General features: G+C 40.6%; 1 protein-coding gene across 3 annotated transcripts in view; it reads right to left on the bottom strand.

Moving 5' to 3' along the window:
* Nucleotides 1-6,444, bottom strand: part of SLC44A1 (solute carrier family 44 member 1) — a 226,376-nt gene extending 219,932 nt beyond the window's left edge. For 2 of the 3 annotated variants that reach the window (XM_049770819.1, XM_049770831.1), the window contains exon 1: nucleotides 6,234-6,444. In XM_049770819.1, coding sequence (XP_049626776.1) covers nucleotides 6,234-6,269 — 36 coding nt within the window. In that variant the 5' untranslated portion in view covers nucleotides 6,270-6,444. The remainder of the gene's footprint in view (nucleotides 1-6,233) is intronic. The other variant, XM_049770826.1, reaches the window with a different exon arrangement.
* Nucleotides 6,445-27,018: the final 20,574 nt, after the last annotated feature.

Genomic DNA, 27,018 nt, shown 5'->3' with positions numbered 1-27,018 from the left:
AAAAGACCACTAAGACTGCAGTATGGAGAAATATTAGGAAGAAGTCTGACTGAATACAAGGAGATCTGTACCCAAGAATGTGGCTGGAGATGATGAAGGCTTGGACTATTTTAGTATAGTAGTTAATATGTTAGTTAGCTGTTAATAGGGGACTTTAGAAAGTCAGAAGTAAAAAAAAAAAGTCAGAGGTGAAATGAACTGACTAGATATAAAAATGAAAACTGATTCCTTACAAGTATCAGGTTTAGTTTCTACATCAGGAAACTAATCATTTAGGAAATTAGAAATACTGAAAAGGAACTGTGCATGTATGTAAATACAAAATTTGAGCTCGATTTAGTCAAATAGTTTAGGGTTAAGGTGTGAAGTAATCAGCTGGATGTATAGATATAAAAACTAAGGTCCAGAGAGACAGAGAGATAGCCCAAAGGTCTGGAGCATATGTTTTGCATGCAAAAAGCCCAGGCTCTATTCCCAGCACCACACAGTCCCCACGTCACCACCAGAAACAACCCCTGAGCACTGGAGCCAGGGATTGCTATACCTGTGCACCACCAGGTATAGCCAAAAAAAAAAATGGCTGAAGAAGAGTTTGCCTAAATTCAGTAAACTTGAGTTTGGGAAATGTCAGCATAGAACTTAAGCTGAAATCATGAGATATGGGGATCTTAAAAACAGATTTTCATGGGGCCGGAATGATAGCACAGCGGGTAAGGAGTTTACCTTGCACGTGACCCAGGTTAGATCCCTGTCAACACATGTGGTCCCCCTGAGCCTGCCAGAAATGATTTCTGAGCACAGAGCCAGGAGTAACATGTGGTCAAAAAAGAAAAAAAAAAAAGAAAGAAAGAAAGAAAGAAAGAAAGAAAGAAAGAAAGAAAGAAAGAAAGAAAGAAAGAAAGAAAGAAAGAAAGAAAGAAAGAAAGAAAGAAAGAAAGAAAGAAAGAAAGAAAGAAAGAAAGAAAGAAAGAAAGAAAGAAAAAACAAACAAAGAGGTTTTCAATCTTGGGAATCACATGAGAATCAACCAAGGAATTCAATTCCAGGCGGTAACTGTACCAAAGAAATCAGAATTACTAGGAGTAGGTCCCAGGCATCAATGACTGTCTTTAAAGTTCTCTAAGTGTTTTCAATGTGCAGCCAAGGTGGTAAAGATATCAAATATAAGACACCTGGAATACCAGAATAGAAGATCAAGAGATTGAGATTAGGTAGGTTTCTAGTCCTAGTTCCTAACACAATTCTGACAACTCAACATCTCAACAGAAACAGAGAAAGGAAGCCTGACTTATCTCTAATAAATATCCTTCAGAGTCCCCAGATGATGAGAGGTGAGTGTAGAGATAGGTCAAAAGATTAAAGCACTTGCCTGGAAGTGGAACAGCCAAATTCAATCCACAAGTACCAACTGGTGGATTGATAAAAGGAAAAAAGGAAAAAAAAAATCATTTGGGGGTGGCAGGAGGAAGAGTGTAAAAACGAACTATTAACCAGTTACAAGTGGTAAATGATTAATCATCATTTTCTTCTTAGGTCAATAAAATAGTTTTTTTTATGTTTTTAAGATCAGCACATCAAGCAACATTTGATAAGACTAAAAAACTTTGAACTGGTGTTATTATATTATATTATGTCGTTCCTCAGCTACTACCTGTAGAAAATTCAAAAAGTCCTTAAATTCAAAATTTTATTGGGTGGCCTTTTCTAAAGAAAATTACAGTTTAAATTTTGGAGAGAAAATATGTAAGTTCAGAAGAGAAGCACGAGAGTTCAGATTTCCAGATGAATTGAAGTTCGCATCTATGTTCTGTGTCTTCAGTCAAGTGTTCAGATCTCCTAATCTCAATTTCCTCACCTGTAAGATGTCAATTAAACCAACTGCAGAGCTCCCATAGAAGCGAAGGCATGAAAATGGCTGTGAATTATATCTGTGTAAAAAATAGTGTCATTTTTACATTATGGACCAATTTTGGCATTAACTTGATTTACTTTGATTTGGAGGAGTAGATCTTCCAAGCAAACGCCACAGGACTCAGAGGACGAAAACAAGAAGGTCTTCATGCTGTGACTTTTCTGCTCCAATTAAAACAAGTCTCCTGGGTTGGGCATATTTTAATGGAACGACTCATTTTCTGTCACTAATATACACTACTCTTACAATTTTCCATTTTGCAATGTGACTTAAAATTCCACCAAGCAGATGGGAGACTACATATAGTAACATTAAAATTCCATGAAAGAACAGTTAACATGCTCAAGTGTTAACCAGAATTTGTTTTTCATTACTTACCAGAAAAGATATGAGTGAGAAAAAGAGTTAAAAATTCCCATGGCTTTCTATCCAAGACGATGGAATCAGTCAACAAGAACACTTCTTGACTAAAGTCAGGCAGTAAGGGGCAGTTTGTTCAACCAGCAAGATTCTCCTCCATCCCTCTCATAATTTCTAAGGTTAGAACTGAAGGACAGAACTTCAGAGCACTTGCAAAATCTCCTGGCCTCCAAAGCACTGCTGTGAGAAATAATGATCTAGCCATTAACGACAAAGACTCAGGGCAATTTGCTAAGTAATCTTTCAAAAGCTTCCTTCATTCAAACTGGTTTGTCAATGGGAAAGAACATTAAATAAATCTGACAATGTATAAGTGAACTTTGAAATCTAACATTACAAGAATAGAAATTATGTCAGGTCATAACAGAACAAACGAATTATGGAGAGTTGGAAATAAATTTTAAGAGTCTTATAAGGGATTAGTACTATAAAATAAGACTCAAGACTTTTAAGTTCCCTTCAAAGAGATTTTCAGGCAAAGGTTGTCTTGTGCTAGCTTGTTCTAAAAAATTACTATTATTAGCAAACAACCTGTAGTGGCCAATAATTAAAAGAATAAAAATTAAACAGCTCTATCTAAACCCTAAATTACTAAACACTTTTAAGATTCTTAGATATGTATATCTGATACAATGCAGGTTACTTTGATCACTGGCTCCATCAGCAATACAAGGTAGTGTAGCTAACGTGACACTTTTCTTTTTATGAAGAAAAAATTATTCTCTAAAAAAGAATGATTACTGTGGTAGCAAATTATGATATCCAACACGGCCAAGAATGAAAATAATTCCGGCACAAATGACAAGAGATGAAACAGTTGGGAAGAACGTAAACACTTTTATGAGTCTACAACACAGAATGAGATGCCAAAGGAAAATAACTCATAGTTTAAAAATGAATCTCTACTACCAAAAAAATAATAATAAAGGAAAGATACTATGTTTACATTGATAAAAACCTGCCAGGACTTTAAAGTTACTGAGTATGCCATGGAGAAAAGCCAAACTGAAATGAACGTCAGATTTCCTCAAAGCCTGTTGTCTTTTGATGTCTATGCAGGTTATCATTAGTTTCCAGACAAGCTCTTTTAACACACTATTACACCCACTGCACCAACTCAAAGGTAAGCAATGAGCAGTGGAGAACCAGGAGAAAAGGGGAAAATGACTCCATTTTGCTAACCATTACAATAAAGAAAGGGTTATGGGAAAGAAAGGTCAGTTTTAACTCAATAGTTCAGTAAGATTGAGAGGAGAGCTTGGTGGTATCTGTGAAAGGGGAACTGAAATAGCACTTGCTAGCCAGATATTTAACTTGGTGTCTAGGTATTTTGTTCTGATTTTTGCTGAGCAACTTTCATGCACCAGAGTAGTAAAGCACTGCAATAAGTTAGAAAAAATGAGACGGTAAACAAAGCAGTTCCTTCACTCATGAATCTCATGGACCCATGAGAAATGAGATAAAACAGACTCTCTCCTGAATGACAACCGCTGAAAATACAACAGTGTCCTCTAAGAGAAGAGGTTCAAAGAGATGAGAGATCTAAATGAAGATTTGGAGTTACATAGCTATTTTGTTTCAGCACAACACTTACAGCCCGAGCTTTATTCTGAAACTGATGATGGTTGTAAAAGAAGCTTTCGAATCCTAGCAAATTGGCAACATTTTACAAATGAAGAATGCCCAAATCTCAAATTTAGGGAAAAACAAAAACAAAAAAAGGACAAGAACAGCAATTTGTGCACAAAACCTGCTACATTTAATGCTTTGTTGAACACTACAAGTCCCTGAAGCTAAACTTAAAGATGTATGACAGCAGCAGACTGGTTATAGAAATCCACAAGGAAAAAAAAAGAAAAAAGAAAAAAAAAGTAAGAAAGAAAAGGAAAGGAAAAAATAACAGGGTACATGGCAAGCATCTTATCTGTATAACAAGGCAAAAAGGAAACAGTGGCTGCAAGAGGGAAAAAGGGGGGAGGGGGGAATGTGTGTAATAAAATTCTGAAAAGTATAGTGGGAAGCTAGAGAAATTCAAAAGCAGGAAATGCAAGAGTATGTTATTAAAGCTGAGTTTTATGATGCTTCATTCATCCCACCCAAATTCAATTGTTATGCAAGGAACAGCCATCCATAAACTATCAATACTTCCTGTCTTAAATACGTTTTACAACCAACAGAGAATGAAAAGTAATCCAGTTGTTTAGAGGTAAAAACAAAAATCCCTTTTGAGCAAAATATTGCAGTAAATATTAAATAAATCGCACCCCATTAAATCCCTCCTACTCCCCAAATCCATGACCACTTGAAAGGACGGTATTGTGTGACTGATTATTTTTATCTGGGAATCAGAAAACCTTCCATAACATCATTCTATAGTTCTTTGCTGTTCTGTCTAACAAAAATCTTTCTATGATCCTAGTAGAAAAGGAAAGAGAGGGGGGAAAAATGCTCATGGGTCAGAAAACACTCAGAAGGAATTTTTAAAAAATAGACAAATAGGTTATTTGCTAAAAAAAAAAAATCATAAACGTCCTCCATCTGCAATTCTCATCATTTTCTAACAGATCTCAAGATTTTTGGGAAGTATGCCGGTTATTTAAAACTGAGTTATATATAGTCATTTAGCAGCAGCAAAACACTTCTGGCATTATCACAGCTGCTAGCTAGAGCTCTGGAGGAATTTTTTTTTTTTCCAAACTAGCATTTTTCTTCACCAAGAACCAACCAGCTTTTATTTCTCCAAACAAGAGCCCTTGTGTTCCTCTCCTCCCCACCACCACCACCACCCCGCACCTCCAATAAACAAATCATAGACCATGGCTAAATTCTACGCTAATGAAACTGTGAGATTCCATCCCAGGCGTTGTCAGAGCCTATTTTTCATACACCACCGGCAGACAGTTTGATGCAGTATTCCTGATTGCTTTTTATCGTATTTGTAAATACACTCACTAATCCACTAAATTGGGTAATTTACCAACAGGCCCGCTCAGTTATTAGTGGCCAGCAGTCAAGTTCTATTACATTTACAGTTGTCTAAACATTTCCATCCAGGTTAGGGACTCGGATGGGGGTGGTGGTGGGTGGTTTGGGGGGAGAGAGAGAGAAGAGAGGAGAGAGAGAAGAGAGAGGGAGAGAGGGGGAAGAGGAGAGAGAGAGAGAGAGAGAGAGAGAGAGAGAGAGAGAGAGAGAGAGAGAGAGAGAGAGAGAGAGAGCGATTGGAGAAATTTGGATGGGGGCAGGGTAGAAGCTTGGGGAGGAGGCAAAAAAAGAAAAAAAAAATCTCTGCATCTCAGCCCTCAGCGACAACATCCAGCCAGTGCCCACAGCCAAACTAAATCGGGCACCTCTTCCTCCTGTGCCATTGGCAACAAAGAAGGAGTTTTCGTAGCGCTCCCGTCACCCACCAGGTGCCCAATCTCCAGCCCGGCTCGGCCCCCGCAGGGCACCCGGGGTGGAGGTGGGTGGAGGGGCTGGGATGCTAAAGGCTAAGGGGGGCCTGGAGGGGCAGGTTCCCGGGAGCCAGCGGGGGAGACGCGAGAAGGGGCCCCCGAGGAGCTGATGGATGGAGCCCAAAGTGGCCAGAGCCGGGTGGAGGGCGCGGGGGCGGGCGCCGGGCAACTCCGCAGAGCGGAGCCGGGCAGGCCCCGGGAGTGAGCGGAGCAGGGGCTCGAGGGGCGCCGCCACCTGCAGGCGGGCAGGCGGGACCGGGCGCTCAGGTGTGACCGCGGGCGGGCGGGCTCGCGGGGCGAGGGGCGCGCACCGGCGGGGCGCCCCGGCCGCCGCAAGGGCCAGCGCGGGAGGCTCGGGAGAGAGCGCTCGGCTCGGCTGGGCTCTGCTGGGCTCGGCTGTGCCGGGCAAGCGGGCGTCGGGAAGCAAGCGGGAGGCGGGCGCCCCTCACCTGCGCGGCGGAGGAGGCGGAGCTGCAGCAGCCCATGGCGGGGCCGGAGGAGCCCGGAGGCGGCGCCGGGCGCGCAGCTACGCCCCGGAGCCCCTCGGCATGCGAGCGAGCCGCCGGGCGCCCGGGGAGGGCGCGGCCAGGCCCCGCACGGCTCGGCGGCGGCGGCGGAGCGGCGCAGGCTGCTCGGGCGGCGGCGGGCACTCAGGAGGCGGCGGGCGCCGGCCACATCCCCCGGCGCGGCGGCGGCGGCGGCGACTGCGCGGCTCCGGCTCTGCTGCTGCTGCTGCTGCTGCTGCTGCTGCTGCTGCTGCTGCTGCTGCTGCTGCTTCTGCTGCAGCTGCAGCTGCTCCCCAGCGGAAAGGGGCGGGCGGCGGCGGCGGCGGCGCCTCCCCCTGTCCCCCGCCTCCCGCCTCCCGCGCCCAGTCCCTCTCCCGCTCCCTCTCCCTCTCCCTCTCCCGGGCCGCCGCCTCCTCCTCCGCGCGCCCGCCGCGCGTCTCCCATCAGACTCTCCCCGCCCCTAGTGCAGCGCCGCGCCGGCGGCCGGGCGGCGGCGGCGGCGGCCAAAACGAGGCCCGGCCCTCCAGCGAGCCTGGGCGTCTGCGCGCTACCGAGCCCATTTAGCGGTGGCACCGTGGCAGAACGCTGCCTCGGGGCAAGAAGACGTCCGGACTGAAGGAGTCCCGGGTCTGGGGGTGGAAGATCGGGGAGTGGCGCGCCGCCGAAATGGAGCCGGGTTGCTTCCGGTTTGAGAGACCCAGGGTCGAGCTTTCTCTGCGCGCTCAGCTCTCCCAAGTAGCTTGATACTGAACGCGGACCCCTGATTGATCTTTACCTTGTCTCGAAGAAGGGATCGGTAGGAGAAAAGAAGTCATGAGTATCTGTTGTTACTCGTCCCATTTTTGCTATTGAGGAAACTGAGTCTTGGAGGAGGCAAGAACCTAAATCAATAAAACCCTCGTCACGAGATAAAGAGGAGAGTTCTTAAGTTTCTCGATCCAGTTCTACCTTGGATGGATGCTATCTGTTGTCCGCCAAAATAACCGATTATTATTAATGATTAAAATATTTATTGAAAACATATTTAGTCCCAGTAATTTTATAGGTTCTAGGAATAAAGTGAACAAGATAGTTTTTGCTCCCTTATCGTCCCTATTGCTAATTTATTCATTAGTAAAGTATTCTTCATGCTGCGTGGTCTAACAGTAATAAATTGAGAATTGGCATTGCCAAGAAATGTTCAATCCCAAAAGAATCTTTTGAGCTATTGTGTGAAAAAGGTGGCAAGAAAAGACTGCTATTGGTTTTCTGAGAACCACCATTCCCAGGCTTAACTGTTCTTAAGCTTTTTATGGGTTGCATTTTATCCTGTCAAAGAATGTCTCAAAGACAAACATTAGAGAAGAGGGGGAAATTTTTACTTGCAAAGATGAAAAAGGTTGCTACTCTAGATGGCCTGACATCAAATTAACACACACACACACACACACACACACACACACACACACACACACACACACACGCAAGCAAATGTGAAAGATCACTTGAGTTCTACAAAGGGGTGAATACCACGAAAGTAAATTATATCTATTAAAAGGATTTTAAGCAAAGTCAAGATAGGAACCTGGGGGCCAAATGGCAGAGAAAAATCCATGATTTGAGTCTTTGGTTAAATTTCCTCAGTCATTAACTCTGTCTGGATGAATAATTTCTCTTGGCTTTATTCTCTTCTGTAAAACCCAATGACAGAAATGATACCCAGGAAGGTTTGTCAAGATTAAATAACATCTGAAAGCAGCTAGACCTGAAGCATATACTATTTGAGTTTAGAATTCTGCCTCTGCATTCTCCCTATATTCTGCTTCATTCTCATCAGAATCAACTATAACAGTAAGGCTGCTGAATCCTAAGTGCTCCACCAGTAACTATTTAGGTCATTAAAACGAAGTGGAAAAATAAAACTGTAATGTCCCCACAATTAGATTGTAAACTCCCTGAGAACAAGAGAGAGCATTTTCTCTTTTGTATCTCCCTCAGTTCTCTCAAATGTTTGTTGAATAATTCAAAGCAGCTAAGAATAAAAAAAAAAAAAAAAAAAGAAAGAAACCTTCCCTTGAGATTTTCCCTCAAAGCCTCAAAGTACATCTTGTTTTTAACCGAGGGAGGAGGCTGAAAGTAAAATTACAGTCTTAAACAAGAAGCCATCTGTCTTCCTTCTTTATAATCAAGGGAAAGGGAGTTGTTTCTCTTACAGAGTCAAAAATGGGAGCATTTCCCTCGGATTATAAAAATCTTTTTGGCTAGTGTAGTTATTCCATATAGTAACTAGTACTTATTTTGTAATTAGAACCAAAGAAGCAGATAAATGCATAACAGACTATGACAGCGCTTCAGAAAATGTATTCTGCTTTTTGAAGTCTCTTTCTGAAATATGGATGGATAAATCTACTTGAAAGAGAGCACATTCCATTGTGCTGGAATTATTTTAACTCCAATTTACTGTGTCGAGGTTAACAGGATAAGTAATTCTTAGATTCTACAAGGTGCTTTGTAAATATAGTAATTATGTATGTATGTACCACATATGTATATAAATGTGATGTTTTTAAAATTATGCCTCATAATTAGTATGAGAGTAACTTCCATCTCCTAAATTGATATTCTGTACCTTCTGAAAATGAGTTTTTTTTTCCCATCTTGACACCCAAAAATGCCTCATAAACTTGGTGACTGAAAGGGAGGCAAATTACTCTGCTTCCACTCTTCATAAGCAAGCATTCATTCAATGAAATCATATTACAGAGATTTATGAAATCCAAAAGAGATCATTTATTTTTTTTAGATGGTGATCAGGGTAACTGATCTTACCTTGGAAGGTGTCATCAAAGCAAGCTACTTGGAAATACTTAGCTTGCTTTCTTCCTTATTTCCTTTGAGAAAAAGGAAGTTTGCAAAAAATAAAAATCAAGAACCCACACAACTTAAAATAAGAACAGCATCTGCACTAACCAAGATAAAATTATAAGGTCTATCAATCTTGGTGCAGCAGGGCAAAAGCAGATCACCAGCTGAGCCAGCCCAAAAATGCTTCCCAGTGGTCTAATATTGCATAATTGACCGTGTGAATTTTCAGGGTTTCCAGCTTTGGATGAAGGTTCTGGTCGTGGTCACTCACAGAGGGAAAACACTAAACTAATTCTCTTTACAGTGATTTTAATAAAGCCTGCCTCACTAGTCACAGAATTTCAGGCTCAGGGCAACTACTATAAATGTGTCTCTTTATTCTCCGAATAAGCTTTTTAAAAAACAAACACACATATACATGGCATTTGGTACTTTGGCCCTGTTAATTACATTTCAGTGCATACTTGTATTCACAGCCATAAGAACCACAAGAGCAATAGAACCCCAGCTCCTGAACTGACTTACAAACCTCCTTCTACTTCTCCAAGCATTGGCATAAACCTCTGGAAAATGCTTCCAGACTAATTGTAATCTAGGACTACTATTCTTCATTCATTATCACCAGGCAAAGAACAGGCCATTTTTTTAAGAAGATGGAAATGTGGGGTCGGAGAGATAGCATGATGGTAGGCCGTTTGCCTTGCATGCAGAAGGACAGTGGTTCAAATCCCGGCATCCCATATGGTCCCCCGAGCCCGCCAGGAGTGATTTCTTTTTTTTTTTTTTTTTTTTTTTTTTTTGGTTTTTGGGCCACACCCTGTGACGCTCAGGGGTTACTCCTGGCTATGTGCTCAGAAGTTGCTCCTGGTTTCTTGGGGGACCATATGGGACGCCGGGGGATTGAACCGCGGTCCATCCTAGGCTAGCGCAGGCAAGGCAGGCACCTTACCTCCAGCGCCACCGCCCGGCCCCCCAGGAGTGATTTCTGAGCATAGAGCCAGGAGTAACCCCTGAGCGCTGCCGGGTGTAACCCAAAAACAAAAAAATAAAATAAGTGAAGATGGAAATGTGTTTCCACTTCCCAATTAAGTTAGAAATCCTAAAAAGTCAGTAAATCCTAAAAAAAAAAAAAAAGGAAAAAGAAAAAGAAAAAGAGCCTGAGAGATAGATCGTGCAGAAAGTAAGGAGCTTGCCTTGCTCCCAGTTGGCTCAGATCCTATCCCTTGCACCAAACATGGTCCCTGAGCTCCACGGAGAGTGACCTTTTAAGCAAAAGAACTAGGATGGGAAAAAATGTAGGAGGAAAGGAGCCTAACCAGAGCTTCCCTGAATCCAGGTATGTGACAGAGGACAGCATTGTTCTCAGCATGATTCTAGCTAGAATCATAAATCGTGAGCTCTGCAATTCTGTTTCTGCCCACACCTGTTAGTTAATTTTTCTCCAGTGTTAATTAATAATTTGACTTTTATTTATGGTTTCACTTGGATTTTTCTCACAAGATCAGACAACTTACAGGTTCTTTAAAAACACTGTCTATGAATTTGTGTTTAGAGAACTGTATATAGCAGTTCCTTTATTGCTTTTCTGAATAACATTAGAAAAAACAGTTATTCAATATTTTTAATCTTCTGATGAGCTAAGCAGATGTGTTTGATTAACTAGAATGGATCCAAATAAGTCCTTTGAGAATGAAACTGATTCAGAATAAAATTAGCATTTCTTTTTATTATGGGGTGGTGAGTAAGGACAAAGGGAAGGGGATACAAGTTTATAAGTATTAATTTAAGAAGAAAATGGACTCATAAAGTAAAAGCATTTACTTATTTAACAAGTTAGTTCTTGAGCCATTATAATGAGTCAAATACCTAGTTAGATGCCAGGTACTCAAAGATGAATGAAGTACATTGCTTGTCCTTAAGTCATTTACATTTTAGTGAGGCAGAAAGACATTAAAGCCAAGAATTACAACATTGTTTAAATGTAATGAGGGAAATGAGTCCATGTGGCATTTAAGCACAGAGGAGACTGATTAATTTTGTTTACAAAAATGTTACGTCACATGTCTCCCTGCTAACCTTTATATATATATATATTTTTTTTTTTAACCTTTATATTCTTACCACTATCAGGCAAATTCCCACTGTGTTCTAAAAATCCTAAAACAAAGCTAAATAAATAGAAATATCTCATAAGTATTTATTCAATAAATAAATTAATTTTATCAATAAGATCCTAGGAATTTAGAGTTATAAATGCCCAGACTATCTCAAAGGAAAGGTTGTCTGAAATATTATATGCATTACTTTAAGAGAGAAGGATCTGGAGAGTCACTTCAAAGGACTAGGACACATACTTTGTACTGTGGGACCCCAAGGTTAGATCTAACTCTCAGTATGGCACTTCGCCCCCTCCCCTAGCACTGGTAGGAATGAGCTCTGAGCACATCCAATGTGGCCAAAAACAAAACAACTACAATAAGTGTTACCCACAGAATCACTGTGAAAAGGGTCCTGGGACACGTTCCATAAATTTGGGTTCTTTATCTGCTCCTCATGCCATGAGGGACTAATTGGTGAGTCAAGCCTGGAAGTGTGGTGCTTGGATACCAAAATTTTGGGGTGGGAGAGTGGAGAATGTGGTAGTGGGATCAATCTCAGGGTCTTGCACTTATAAGACATTCACTTTATACCAATAGTCTAGAGCACGGATTAGCAGACTTACTGTGCTCTGCAGGTATAACAGAATTTTCTTTTCTTTTTATATTTTTTTCAACAGAGTGATATAGTCAATATATAAATATTCACAGAAATGTGCTTTCATGAGCAGGCAGCCACCTGGTACCTAGGGTGCCTATAGCGACACTGACAGCTGTGAAGGAGAGTCCATGTGAAAGCTCGTGTTGCAGCTGTGAATTATCCCCTCTTGTCTTGTCCCATCTCATCCTGGCACAGGGAAGTCAGAAATAGTACTTCTGGAAGCAGAATGAAGAGATGGAGTCCCAGTCAGAGCAAGCAAGGACCAGAATGCAAAAGACAGGCCACAGTCCTTGAACCCACTGACAATGAAGGCACTTTGGCACAGCCATGCAGTCCAACAGAGTCCCACAGCAGTCTTGGGCTCTATTAACCAGTAATAGGTCCCTCCAGTGAACATGGCCCTAATGATTAGAGTTCCACTGACTATATTGCAGGACCCAGGTTTGACCAATGGCCATGCATTATCTACTAACTTTTAGGCTAAACTGACCATAAGCCTCAATAACCCACTGGCCACAGTTCACCAAGGGCCACACTAAACCATAACCATAGTCTGCCAAGGCCGCATTGAACCATGGCCATAGTCTGCCACAGATCACACTGAATGATGGCCATAGTTTGCCAAGGGCCACACTGAAATATAGGCACAGTCTTCCATGAGCCACAGTTTGCCAAGGACTGTTAGGTTACACCTTATTTTACCTAAAACAAAGATCCTCCCTGATTACTTTGTGTGTTTGTTTACAACTTGGATTTACCCCAGAACAGAACTTCTCTTACTTGTAAACCTGGATGGGACTGGCTCAGTTTAGTCTGAGTTATCTGTCCTTACTGCCCCACCCAGGGGTGGTCTCTGTACTAAATAATAAAAACAGCAATTTTGGCAGGCAGCTTGGGAGATATACGAGGCAGAAGACTGCCAGACTATATGTGTTTCACGCTTAGCCTGATTGGATTTTTTTATGTGAGACCCCGATTTTACAAAGGACCACACTGAGGTTGAAAAACATTGGCCTCCTGCCTTGGTTCTAACTTCAGGTCTGTAGATTCAGAAGCAGGACAGGAGTCAGTTCGCATGCATGTCAAGGTTGATGTACACTAATCTACATTTAAATATCTCAGCCCCCAATTCCCTTTTTATTTATTTATTTATTTTAAGTTTTTCATTTACTTAAGGAATTAGGATTTATAAAATCATTGAGTTTGGGCATATAATATTTTATATTTTATAATATTTTAACAGTAATCTCACCACTAGTGACAACTCTCATCACCAGTGTTCTCACATTCCATCATTCCCATTTCATCCTTGAAACAAAACAAAACAAAAATGCTAGCTTTTCCAGGTCAATGAGGTGGCCCATAACTAAAGGTAGTCTTGCAAACTTGAGCCATGCATCAGCTGTGCATGGACCATTCTCATGCCCCTCTCTCAGCCCTGTGTCATTCTACTACTTGAACTCCATGGTACAACATAGTATGTGGTTTCTAGGATGGAGTCAGGTGTGAATGAGCTTTGCAACTAAAGATGTGTGAGTACACAACAATCCTAGGGAATCCCTGAAACCAGATGCATAATTTCCCCTTATGGAAATAGCAACAGAGGAAAGAGAAGGAAGCAGAGAAATAGTACAGGAGTTAAAGCATTTACCTTGCACATTACTGTTTATGATTTCCTCACTCCCACCCTCAAGCACTGCTAGGAGTTATCCCTGAGCTCAGGACCACAAATAATTCTGATGGCACTAGAGCAATCGTACAGCAGATAGGACATTTGCTTTTCACTTAGCTGACTCGGTTTGATCCCTAGCATGCCTTACAGTCCCCTGAGACAGGAAGGAGTAATTCCTATGTATAGAGCCAGGATTAATCCCTGAGCATAACCAGGTATAGTCCAAAAACAAACAAACAAGAATAATATCTGAACACTTCCAGATGTAACCCCAAAAGCAAATAAACAAAAAATGTTGGAAGTGAATGGATCCTTTGAAAACTATATAAGGAAGCTCATATATCTCATATAACACATATCCAGAAAGTGATACATGAAACTTGAGGAAGTTCCCCAAACTACTATAAAGACTTTCAGAGCCGTAAAATATGCCAGGAATAGTTGACAGTTACTGAAACCCTCTCCTGCCCTATCCCACCAGCCCCAAAAGGGAAGAAAATGAGAATTATGAATGTTTTTCCTGTAAAGCCTGTAGCATTGAGTACATATTTATATCATTTTGGAAATACAGGGGTTTTTTTCTGGATAGCATAATAACATAATACCTTAGCAAAAGACATAATTAACAAAGTTAACATTTTTTTAAACTCTGAATGATCTAATAGTTTTGTCTTTTTAGATGTAAAAGAGTATTAAAATGTTAATCCCCAAAGATTATTAATAGTTTTTAGAGGTGATATTTTGATTTCTGTTCTGATTAGGGAGTTGGAAGCAGGTCTGGGGTATACCTGGCTCTGCCCAGGGCTTACTCAGGAGTCACTTCTGGTACTGCTCAAGAGATCAAATGTAGTACCAGAGATTGGTCCTGGGTCAACTATATGATGGACAATTACCTTACTCTGCATTGTCTCTCTGGCACTAGACGTGACATTTCTGAAGGTGTTTGAGTGAAGAGGGTGCTCCCCTATTAATGGGATGGTGCCTTATAAAAGTGACTCCAAGAGACATGGGTGTTTGTCCCACCACATGAGGAAACAGAAATCAACAGTCTAGAGACTTAGAAAATCAGCTTCCCATGGCCTGGCCATGTTGACACTTTTTCTGATTTCAGCATCCACACTGTGGAAAAGATTTTTTTTCTGTTTAGGCTGGAGAGATAGTCCAGGGGTTAGTACCATGGTCCCCTGAACACACTGGAGTGACCTTCTGAACACAAAGCCAGGAGTAGCATGGCTGTGTGTAGACTAAACCACTCTTTGCTTCCCCACAATATTATTTCTGTTGTTTATAAGAAACTATGTCTATGGTGTTTTGTCTTAGAGACCTGACACTATACTATTTTTTAAACTAGTTTTTAGGGAAAAAACAACTATAGGACTAGAGTGAGCACAGCAATTAGGGCATTTGCCTTACATGTGGCTAATCCTAGGACTATCCCTACATGATTCTACTCAAGGTCTGCTCGAGTGAACTCTAATCACAAATCCTCGAGTACTCCAGAGCACTGCTATGTGTGACCCAATGCCTCCCAACACACACAAAGCAACACTAGAAACATCTCATTGAAAATTAGTGCTCTCTCCTGTCTCTCTCCCTTTCTCTCTTTCTCTCTCTCCTCTCTCTCCCTTCCCTCTCTCTTCTCTCTCTCCCCTCTTTTTCTATTTTCTTTTTCTTTTCTCTCCTCTCTCTCTTTTATATTTTTTTTAGGTTTCGGGCCACACAGGACCATGCTCAGGAATTACTAACTCTGTGCTCAGAAGTTGCTCCTGGCGTACTCCAGGGATCATATGGGTTGCTGGGAATCAAAACCAGGTCCTCTGGGATTGGCTGCGTGCAAGGCAAAGACCTTACTGTTGTGCTTTCTCTCTGGCCCATCTCCTCTCTTTTTTCCTCTCTCTTTCTCTCCTCTCTCTGTCTCTCTAAAGAAAATGAAAAAAAAAAGAGAAAAAAACAAAGAAAAGAAAATTAGCAAAGGACATTGAAGACAAAATCCACAGTGACAAAAGATGAAGACTAATACATTTTGAAATGCAGCTCATCCTATCCTCACTAACAATAAAATTGCAAGATAAAAATTAGTACCTTTCATTTCTCACCTAACAAATTGGCAAAGATTTAAAGGCTAGTTAATATTCACTGTCAGATAAAGTCACAGCACTTTTCCATACTATTGATGGGCAATAGTTACTTCTTTCTAAAGGGGAACTTAAAATTTTATATCAAAATTAGAAAGGTGCTTTAAAAACAAAACTTCAGGGGCTGGAGCGATAGCACAGCAGTAAGGTGTATGCCTTGCTTGTAGCCAACACAGGACAGACCCCAGTTCAAATCCCAGCATCCCATAGGTCCCCCCAAGCCTGCCAGAAAAGACTTTTGAGGGCAGAGCCAGGAGTAACTCCTGAGCCCCTCGGGGTGTGACCCAAAAACAAACAAACAAAAACAAACTAAAACTTCAGCAGTTCTTCTGGGGATATAACCAATAGAAATACAGTCTTTTTTTTTTTTTTTTGGTTTTTGGGCCACACCCGGCGGTATTCAGGGGTTACTCCTGGATGTCTGCTCAGAAATAGCTCCTTGCAGGCACGAGGGACCATATGGGACACCGGGATTCGAACCAACCACCTTTGGTCCTGGATCGGCTGTTTGCAAGGCAAACGCCACTGTGCTGTCTCTCCGGGCCCAGTCTTATTTTTGATCAGGAAAAAATGAGGGATATCTAGTTTACACACCAGTAAACTTTTTTTGTTACAAATCAGTAAACTTATTAGTTAAATGGTTTTTAAAATAGAAAATGCTTTATTATTATTTAAAAATATTAGATCAGTACTTATTAACATATAAGATAACTATAATATATCATCAATTTAAAGATAATTTATGGAAATGCAAAGATAGCTTGGTGAACTGAAGACTGCTCTGTACACAGAGAGTCCCTGGTTTCTTAATACTGATGGATCCCTGAGCACTGTCAGGAGTAATTCCCAAGAGATTGCTGGGAAGTAGTTGCTGCATTACTGAGCATTGCCTGGTATGGCCCCAAGATAGAGAAAAAAATTAACAAGTTAATATGTATACAGTTTATAAACAACATTAGAATGAAATCTCTCTGTGTGTGTGTGTGTGTGTGTGTGTGTGTGTGTGTGTGTGTGTGTGTGTGTGTACAAAAGAAGTGGTAAGGTAAACATTTTACTTTTTCAAAACAGTATATACTGGGACTAAGAAAGAGCAAGACAAAAGGAAGACACTTGCTGAATTAGAGATTGCTGTATAATTTGTAGTCCTGACATAAGTAGGTACTGCTATTAAAATATTTTTATTAAATGACTGTAACAGAAAAAGTCCTCCCAAATGACCTATTAATCATGAAGAAAATAGGCAAGATGTTCCAAGAACAGGAAAGAATGCACCACTATTAAACATGATAATTAGGAAAGCCATGGTCATGAAGGAAATGGCCTTGAGCTGGTCCTTGAACAAAAGGTAGATTTCTGAGTATGTGAAGAGAAGAGAACAAGAGAGCTCTCAGGCATGAAATCACTTAAGCAAAGACACAGGTTTTTATAAATGAATGTATAGCTCAATTGTCTATTGCTGCACAAAACCCAATGTGGAGACTTTAAACAATAACAATTATTTAGGATCATCTTTCCCAGTTCTGGGAACTAAGTTGGCTCAGCTAAATAGTTCTCACTGCAGATGTCTCATGTGGCGCCATCAGAGTGGCTGGAGCAGAAGTCATCTCTTTTTCCTCATAAACCAAGTGGCTAATGTAGGAGGTTGGCTGTCAGCCAGATTACTTACAAGGTGCCTTGTCTTGTGACCTGGGTTTCCTCACAGTATGGTGGCTGGGTTCCAAGAATGAGCAATCAGAAGACCAAGTGACACTGCTTTACCTTGTATAACCTAGTCTCAGAAAGCAGATATCATGACTATTATTGTCTGTTATTATTTTTTAATAATTTCTTTAATTGAATTACAGTTAAATATACAGTTACAAAGTTGTTAATAATTGAGTTTCAGTCAATAATATCCAACACACTACCCTTTACCAATGCATATTTCCCACTACCAATATCCCCATTTTCCCTCTCTCCTCCCCTGCCTGCTTCTGTGACAGACATTTTTTCTCCTCTCTCTCTTTCTCACACACACACACTCTCTCTGTTTCTCTCTTCCTTTTTTTTTTTTTTTTTTTTCGTTTAGACACTGTGGTTTGCAATATTGAGACAAGGGCCAAGAGACCCAGTCCATAGTAGCTTGTCACAAAGAGTGGGAAAATGCACATAGGACAAAGTTAGGAACCACTATGATGATGATAGTTGGAAATGATCACTCAAGACAACTGGGTGCTGAAAGGAGATTTAAAAAATGAAAATAGCATGACTTTTGTTTATAGTTATGGGCTCATTTAGATTCCAGGGAAGGGACCATGGGCATCACTATCTGTGGAAGACATGTGAGTGTCACTTTGTCAGGATATCCTGTTGGATGGACAGAAAACCTGGCCACAAACTCTCCTCTGTGCCATGTTCCTAGCTGCTCTCCAGTCTTTTCCAACAGGAGCCAGTTCTTATCATCAACATTATCCTCTTGCAGCTAGAGGCTTCAGAGTTTGCCCCTCCTAATGATAAGAGAAGAGAATTTGTAGCGAATAATAGAGGTGCATTTTTCTCTTCAATGATCACTGTGATGATAACTTACTAGGGGGTCTAGAGAAGGAGAGATTAAATAATAAAAACAGTAGGTGCTAAAACTATCACCCCATACTCATCAACTAGCTGCTCAATTCAGCAAAATGATGCCTAAGTATGATTGACAGGATTCCTCCATCTTCGGTCTAAAGCCTTTGGTTTTCAAGGTTGCCTCAATTCTTCTGGAACTAGATGTTCCTGTCCCTGGCAGAAAATTACTAGGCCATGGGAAGTAATTGAACTTTTTGAGACTACAAAGGTACCACTTCGGGGATACTAACTAGTATTTCTCCCACTGAGCAAAGGACATAGACTACCCAGGAATCAATCCTGACTTGGCTGCAGCTCCCTCACTTGCCAAGTACTGAGGTCGTTTATCTCCTAGTGTGAAACTACAGAACAAAATTAAGAAAAGGGGAGGAGGCAACTGTGAGGTCTGGTTGAACTCACCATTGGAAGCTGAGTCTAGCTTCTCCCAATTCCTGTTAAGAGACTTGTGGCGGGCAATAAAACTGTAGCATTCATCTGGCTTTTAAGGGTGCCCCCCCCCAACTATTATTTTTTTTTTGGACAAACTGTCAAAACCCACCTGTTCTTTCTCTTGGAGCTCCTTTCTTTCTTTTGCATTGGTATTAGACAGACTCATCTTCCCTAATACTATGTAATTTAGAAGAGACTGTGTCAATTGCATAAAATATTTCTCATCTCCATAATTAAGATGCTGCTGGTCTGACAGTTTTGCTCTCTCACTCCCCCTCAGCTTGCAGGGATAGAGGAAGAGATTTTAAAAAGAGTACTAAAGCAAAAATGGCATGCTGTTCCCTCCTGGAGGGCTGTCTCTCTAGTGTCATCAGCCTCCCTGGGTACTTTCCTGGAGAGCACTATTTTTGCTTCTTCAGAAATAGGAATGAAACACTAGAGCAAATTTCTTCGGACTGTATTCTCTTTATTTCCAGAAAATGTATACTCTGTCCTCACTTTGTATTAAGACAATCTAGATGATGTCTCTCTTTGTATAAATATACGGTTATATACATATATACATACACACACATATATACAATCTCATGCTCCATACTCCCATTTAAGGAAAGCATGCACCAGATGTGGTTTTTTCCTTCCCTGGTGCAGTGCCTTTCCTCTAAAAGAATTATTTTACAAAAGGCCCGCTTAGCGAAGTCAATCATTTGACCCTTTGCGTGGATCATTGGCGATAATTCCAACATGGCTGTAACATTACATTTTTCTCTCTATTTGGCCACTATATAAATCCAGCCTCAGCTCTCCTATAGACAAAGAAATGTCAGTACCAAAAGCCCGCCAAAAGTTCCCTGCTGGCTAGTTCGTATAACCTGGCGCCAACAACAAAACAAAACAGCTTGTTTTTCTGAGTCTAGTTCTATGATGGTAAACAATTATTTCCCGTCCCCCCTAAAATCTATTTTGTGGCTACTACATAGATATAAAAAATATCTGTTTCTCTCCTCCTGGTGTTCTTGAAAAACCTGCTTTTTGCTAAACCAAAAACATCCTCGGCTCTGGTTTCACTGCCCTCCAGCAGAGTTCTTTCTCACCTGAGGAACAGTCTTTTAATATGTAAATTTAAGGTCTATTTTCCCATTGTACTACTCTCCTGCTCTTTGAGAACACCTTGCATACCAGAGTCTGTCCTTATAAAATGTCATCAGCTGAAAAATAAAGTGGTCTCTCCTCCCTTGGGCGAAGGTCCCCATACAATGTATTTTGTGTGGTCTCATTTATTTCATATTTCATATTCGTCCACTCGTGCTCCCGCTTCTCTCTCCGTGAAAGGTTCCTGGACCCCACGAAGGTTCTGTTTAGCAACGCTAACCCGTCTGCAGCACCAAACTATTGTGTTTTTTTTTTTTCTCCTAATTTTATGTTATCTTGAGAACAGAAGTAGTTATCATATGAGAAGGAGCATAGCATAATAGAAATTTCCCTGGACTTGAAACAGGTAAGTTTATTTCCCCATTTGTTTGGCAGGTCTCTTAGCCCCTCTGCTAACATTTTTTTTTACAACTAAAAAAAATAGATATAGGGGCTGGAGAGAGGAGAGTATAGAAGAGAGGGACCTGCCTTGAAATCAGTCAACACTGGTTCAATCCCAGGCATTACATATGGTTCCTCAGTCAAACCAGGAAAAAGTTCTGAACACAGTTGGGTGGGGCACAAAAACAAAAACAAAAGAAAATGGAGATAAGATATATAGTGCTCCATAAACATATATTGAAGTCTAAGGCTGGAGAGGATAGATAGTTCAATAGACTAAGCTTTGCAAGGAGACTCTAGTTCAAATCTTGTTTTAATTTTTGTTTTGAGGTCACAGCCAGCAGTGCTCAGATGTTATTCTTGGCTCTGTACTTGAGAATCACTTCTGTCAGGTCAGAGGACCATATGAGATGCTAGGGATCAAACCCCGGTCGGTCACATGCAAGGCAAGTGTCCTACCAGTTGTGCTACTACTCTGGACCCTCGAGTTCAAATAGAGTCTACATGGTCCTTGAAGCAACTAGATCAAAGTCAGCAACTCTCCAGTGCCACTGGTTGTAGCCCCAAATTTATACAAAAACTCATAGATTTAAGTCTGAACTCTGAGCCCTTTTATTAGTTTTGTTTTAGGGGTGAAGGGTCTGGTCTACATCAGGTAGTGCTAAGATCTTACTCCCACACAGGGACCACTCCTGGCAGATTTTTGACAACCATATACAGAATAGGAAATTTAAACTGGGATGCAAAGCAAGTGTCTTAATCCTTATGATATATCTCTGACCCTTAAGTCTGGATTCTTAATCCTTTCTTCTCCCTGCTATTATTTTTTTTCAGTCATAGAAGAGTCTTCCCAGGATGGAAATACTTCCATAGGGAAACCGTCCACTAAAAGCTCTAGTTGAAATTTGGCCAGAGAAAGACTTGAATAACCTGATTTGGCATTGAAGTTGATTCTATTACCAATCTGTTTCCTGATATCAGCGATTTTCTTCATGTGCTGCCGAGCCCAATTCATTCATGACTTCAGGTAAAAGGAAAAAATAATGTCACAGTGGAATTAAAAGTAGTGGCTTGAGAACAGTTTTGCATTTAAAAACACTATAAATGTTGGAATCTCTCTAGGAAGTAAATGTCAAAGCACTTTAATATACAGTCAGCACCAGTGCCTTCAGGTATTAACCTATTGAGAAAGCATATGTGGTTTATCATAGTAGCATCATCTAAATTCTGAAAATAATCCCTCTATATTATTTCAATATTTATTTAGAAAAAAATTAAACATCTATTAAAGCAACCAGAAAATAGGGAAAAGTGTCTGATTGGGAAGCTTAATGGTCCCTTTATCTCCTAGAAAAGTAAAATAAATAGTTTCCTTTGGGAAAGTGCATAAACTTTTTAGGTCCCTGGGTAATTGTTTAGAAAAGTATTTATAGAGATAAGTTACTATCTAAAGAGTTGAAGTTCATGGCAAAAAATCATGGACTTCTCTGATGCAAAATTCCTTTTTCAAAAGAACTTGAAGCAGGGGCCGGTGAGATGGTGCTAGAGGTAAGGTGTCTGCCTTGCAAGCGCTAGCCAAGGAAGGACCTCGGTTCAATCCCCCGGCATCCCATATGGTCCCCCCAAGCCAGAAGCAATTTCTGAGCTCTTAGCCATGAGTAACCCCTGAGCATCAAACGGGTGTAGCCCAAAATCCAAAAAAAAAAAAAAAAAAAAGAAAAGAACTTGAAGCAAAACCACCACTTTTATTTCTCATATTGACTGAATTGTTAGTAGCTTAAATGTCCTGACTAGTTATAATGTTGAACTTTGAAGTCAGACAAATGTGAATTTTATAAATAGACTGGCAATTAACTAATTATGAGATCATATGTGAGGAAATTCTGAGATAGTATTTGTGACATTGCATTATGACTATTACAACAGGTCATGGTGGTTTCCCAGGCATGTTTGATACCTGGAATAGATTATCTTTAGCTCATAATATAGATGAAAAAATGATTACCAGTAATAATCATGTTCTCAATATATTTTCTTAATTTTCAAAAACAATTTAAGGTTTAAAAGAATGCATTTCAGACTTGCAGAATTAAAATACAATTTGTGTGTATTTCAATATACATTCACTAAATAAGATAATATACCTTGCAGTCCACAATTTTACTGTTTTAAGATTTAGATATACACATATATGCATATATATCTTTTAAATTGTACATATTGGGGGCACATTGGTTCACACCTGGCATCACTCAGGGACTACTCCTAACTGTGCTCAGAGGAACATATGCAATGCTAATCTAACCATGACCAGCCATATGAAGACAAGAGCTTTAACTCCTGTACTATATCTCTGTCTCTGTTTTTAGTTTTAAACTTTAACTAAGAACAAGGGGCTTCCATAGCAATTATGCAAGAAAAGATACCATGGACATCCAGAAGGAAAGGAAGAAGTCAAGCTCTCACTATTTACAGATGACATTATTTTATTTAGAAAATCCTAAATTCTCTACCATAAAGCTTCTAGAAATAATAGATTTGTATAGTAAAGTGGGAGTCCACAAAATTAACACTCAAAAATCCATGACGTTTTTATATACAAATAATGAAAGAGAAGAAAAAGACATTTAAAAAACCCATTCACAATTGTGCCTAAGAAAACCAAGTATCTTGAAATCAACTTAACTAAAGAGATGAAACCTATATGAAGAAAACTATAAAGCACTGCTTCAAGAAATAAAAGAGAACACAAGGAAATGGAAACATATACTGTGCTCATGGATTGGGAGGATTAACATCATTAAAATGGCAATACTCCCCCAAAGCATTGTACAGATTTCATGCAATCCCTCTAAGGAAACCCATGACATTTTTCAAAGAAGTGGATCAAACACTCCTGAAATTCATTTGGAACAATAAACACTCATGAACACCTAAAGCACTCCTTGGAAAAAGAGAAAATGGGAGGCATCACTTTCCACAACTTTAAGTTGTACTATAAAACAATAGTAATTAAAACAGCATGGTTTTGGAATAAAGACAGATGCTCAAATCATTGGAATAGACTTGAGTATTTTGAGATTGACCCCCAGGTATAAAACCAATTAATATTTGATAAAGGGGCAACAAATACAAAATAGAGCAAGGAAATCCTCTTCAACAAGTGGCTTTAAGAAAACTGGTTAATTACATGCAAAAAGGTGAACTCGGATCTCTCTTTAACACCACGCAGAAAGGTCAAATCAAAATGGATTAACTATCAGGGCTGGAGAGATACCATGGAGGTAAGGCGTTTGCCTTGCTTGCAGAAGGTCGATGGTTCAAATCCCGGCATCCCATATGATCCCCTGAGCCTGCCAGGAGCGATTTCTGAGCATAAAGCCAGGAGTAACCCCTGAGCACTGCCGGGTGTGACCCCAAAAACAAACAAAATAATGGATTAACTATCTTGATATCAGACCTAAAACCATAAAGTACATAGAGGAAAATAAACAAAACACTTCATGACATCAGAATAGTTTCGCTCATCTATGGGTTTTAAGAAAAATTAAAGACATTAATAAGACCTAGAGACCATAGAGTTAAGAGCTGAAAGGGCTGGAAGGAACAGTTCACAATTTGAAGCCCACCACAAAGAGTGGTGAATGCTGTTAAGGAAATAACTACACTAACAACTAACACGACAATGTTAAAGAATGATAGATGTAGAATGCCTGTCGTGAATACAGGCAGGGGAGGGGGAGGAGCAGGGCATTGGTGGTGGGAATGTTGCACTGGTAAAGAGGGGTATTCTGTTTATGACTGAAACCCAACTACAAACATGCTTGTAATCATGGTGCTTAAATAAAGGTTTATATATTAAAAGAAAAAAAGATTGGGCCCGTTGAGATAGCACAGCGGCGTTTGCCTTGCAAGCAGCCGATCCAGGACCAAAGGTGGTTGGTTCGAATCCCCGTGTCCCATATGATCCCCCGTGCCTGCCAGGAGCTATTTCTGAGCAGACAGCCAGGAGTAACCCCTGAGCACCACCGGGTGTGGCCCAAAAACAAAAATAAAAACAAAAGATTAAAGGCATCTTCCAAGAGGAAACACCTTTGTCCAAGCAAGAGGAAACAGAGATTAAACAAACGGAATTAATGCTTATCTACATGAGATAGCCAAGAAGATGACAGAGAACATAATCTCTTCAGGGCGCAACACCTGCACATAGTAAAAACCACACCACAAGCGTGGCAATGGGGAAACAATGCAGCGCAACCCCATATATAGAGAATGAATATGGCAGCTCTGATGACCCAAAAAGTACCAACCAGCTAGGTATCCTCCAGATAGGGTGTTTGGAGAAGAAATATGGAGGACATTCATAGAGCTCAAAGAAAGCATAGATCGATCAAGTTGAATGGAATATAAATAAGAATCAAGAGGTTATGAAGATAGAAATCAGAAAGCTTCAAATGGAATAACAGGTCTGAAAAACTCGGTAGATGAAATGAAAATCCTACAGAGAAGCAGCAGCTAGGGACAGAATTTGAGCTGCGAGATGAGATGCAGAACAACTCCATATAGTAGAAGAGATTGGAAAAGAACCTTAAAGCAAATGATCAGACATTGGGTTAAAGAATACTCAAAGAATGTGAACAGATGAAAATAAGTCTTTGATAAACTCAACAGACACAACATAGGAATCATTGGAGTCTCAGAGATCCAGGAAGAAAATAATAATGAAAGGAGTTGGAGGAAGAGGAGAAAGAAGAGGAAGAAGGGAAAGAAGAAGAGTAAGAAGAAGAAGAAGGGGAGGAAAAGGAAGAATATGAGGAAGAACAGGAAGAAGAAGAGGAGGAAGAATAGGAGGAAGATAAAGAAAAAGAAGAGAAGAAAGAATAGAAAAGAAAATAGGAGGAGGAGGAAGCTAAGGATGTGGTTCAATTTGTAGAGTAGATGACTTACAGGTGTCAATGCCTATATTTGATCCCAGATGATCTCCTGTGCATGCTCTAATATTCTCACAACTTGTATGAATTTGTGTATATCTGTATATATAAAAATATGTGATATACTTATGAATGCTCACATCTAATAAAGCAACTGTAAAAATAATTTGGTGGAGCTCCATTTGTTAATTTTTACTGTCCAGTTTTCCCATCACCATTTGTTTGACATATTTTTTCTCCACTTTAATGTACTTAGCTCCTTTGTCAGACATTAACTGCCCATAAATCTGGGAGTTTAGTGCAAGACTCTCAATTTGTTCCATTGGTCAGTCTATCTTTATTCCACCATCATGCTATTATGATTATTATAGCTTTTTGATATAGTTAAAAGCTGAGAAATGCAATTTCTCCCATCTTCTCTCTTTTTTATTTAAAAAATAGTTTTATAGCTCCATATAAATTTTAATAGAGTTTGTTCCAAGTTGTTCAAGAAAACCATTGAAATGTTGTTTTGGGGGCCCGGAGAGATAGCACAGCGGAGTTTGCCTTGCAAGCAGCCGATCCAGGACCAAAGGTGGTTGGTTCGAATCCCGGTGTCCCATATGGTCCCCCGTGCCTGCCAGGAGCTATTTCTGAGCAGACAGCCAGGAGTAACCCCTGAGCACCGCCGGGGGTGACCCCCCCCAAAAAAAAAAGAAATGTTGTTTTTGTTTTGGGGCCACACCTGACTGTGCTTGGGGGTTAGTCTTGGTTCTGCACTCAGAAATCACTGCTGGCAGTCTCAGGGGATCATATGGGATGCTGGGAAATCAAACTCGGGTTGGCTGCATGCAAAGCAAATGCCCTAACCGCTGTGCTATCTCTCTGGTCCAAACATTGAAAATTTTAATGAGAATTAAAAGAAAACAAAAACAAACGGGACGACATTAAACTGAGAAGTTTCTGCACTTCAAAGGAAACAGTAACTAGGATACAATGGCTGCCTACAGAATGGAAGAAACTATTCACCCAATCTCATCTGATAAAGGGCTAATATGTAAGATTATATAAGGTACTGAAAGAACTGAATAAGAAAAAACATTTGGGGCCAGAGCAGTGGCACAAGCGGTAGGGTGTTTGCCTTGCATGTGCCAAACTAGGACGGACAGCAGTTCGATCCCCTGGTGTCCCATATGCTCCCCCAAGCCAGGAGCGATTTCTGAGCACATAGCCATGAGTAACCCCTGAGCGTCACCGGGTGTGGTCCCCACCCAAAAAAAAAAAGAAAAAAAAACATTTAACCCCATCAACAAATGGGAAGAAGAAATGAACAAACACTTCCTCAAAGATGAAATACACGGGGCCGGGAAGGTGGCGCTAGAGATAAGGTGTCTGCCTTGTAAGCGCTACCAAGGAATGGACCGCGGTTCGATCCCCCGGTGTCCCATATGGTCCCCCCAAGCCAGGGGCGATTTCTGAGCACATAGCCAGGAGTAACCCCTGAGCGTCAAACGGGTGTGGCCCAAAAACCAAAAAAAAAAAAAAAGAAATACACATGGCAAAGGGCACATGAAAAATGCTTCCCATCACCAATGATGCAAATCAAAACAACAATGAGGTATCATCTCACACCACAGAGAATGGCACACATTATAAAGAACAAAACAACCAGTGCTGATGTGGATACAGAGAGAAAGGGACTCTTATTCACTCCTGGTGGGAATACCATCTAGTCCAATCTTTCTGGAAAACAATACAGATATTCCTCAAATGAATGTAAATTGATCGGGAGAGAGATAGACAAAATAGTCTCATCCCTAGGTGGAATACATGTACACATT

The sequence above is a fragment of the Suncus etruscus genome, chromosome 1, assembly GCF_024139225.1.
Source record: "Suncus etruscus isolate mSunEtr1 chromosome 1, mSunEtr1.pri.cur, whole genome shotgun sequence".
Taxonomy (NCBI): Eukaryota; Metazoa; Chordata; class Mammalia; order Eulipotyphla; family Soricidae; genus Suncus; species Suncus etruscus.
This window is presented reverse-complemented; position numbering and strand designations above follow the sequence as displayed.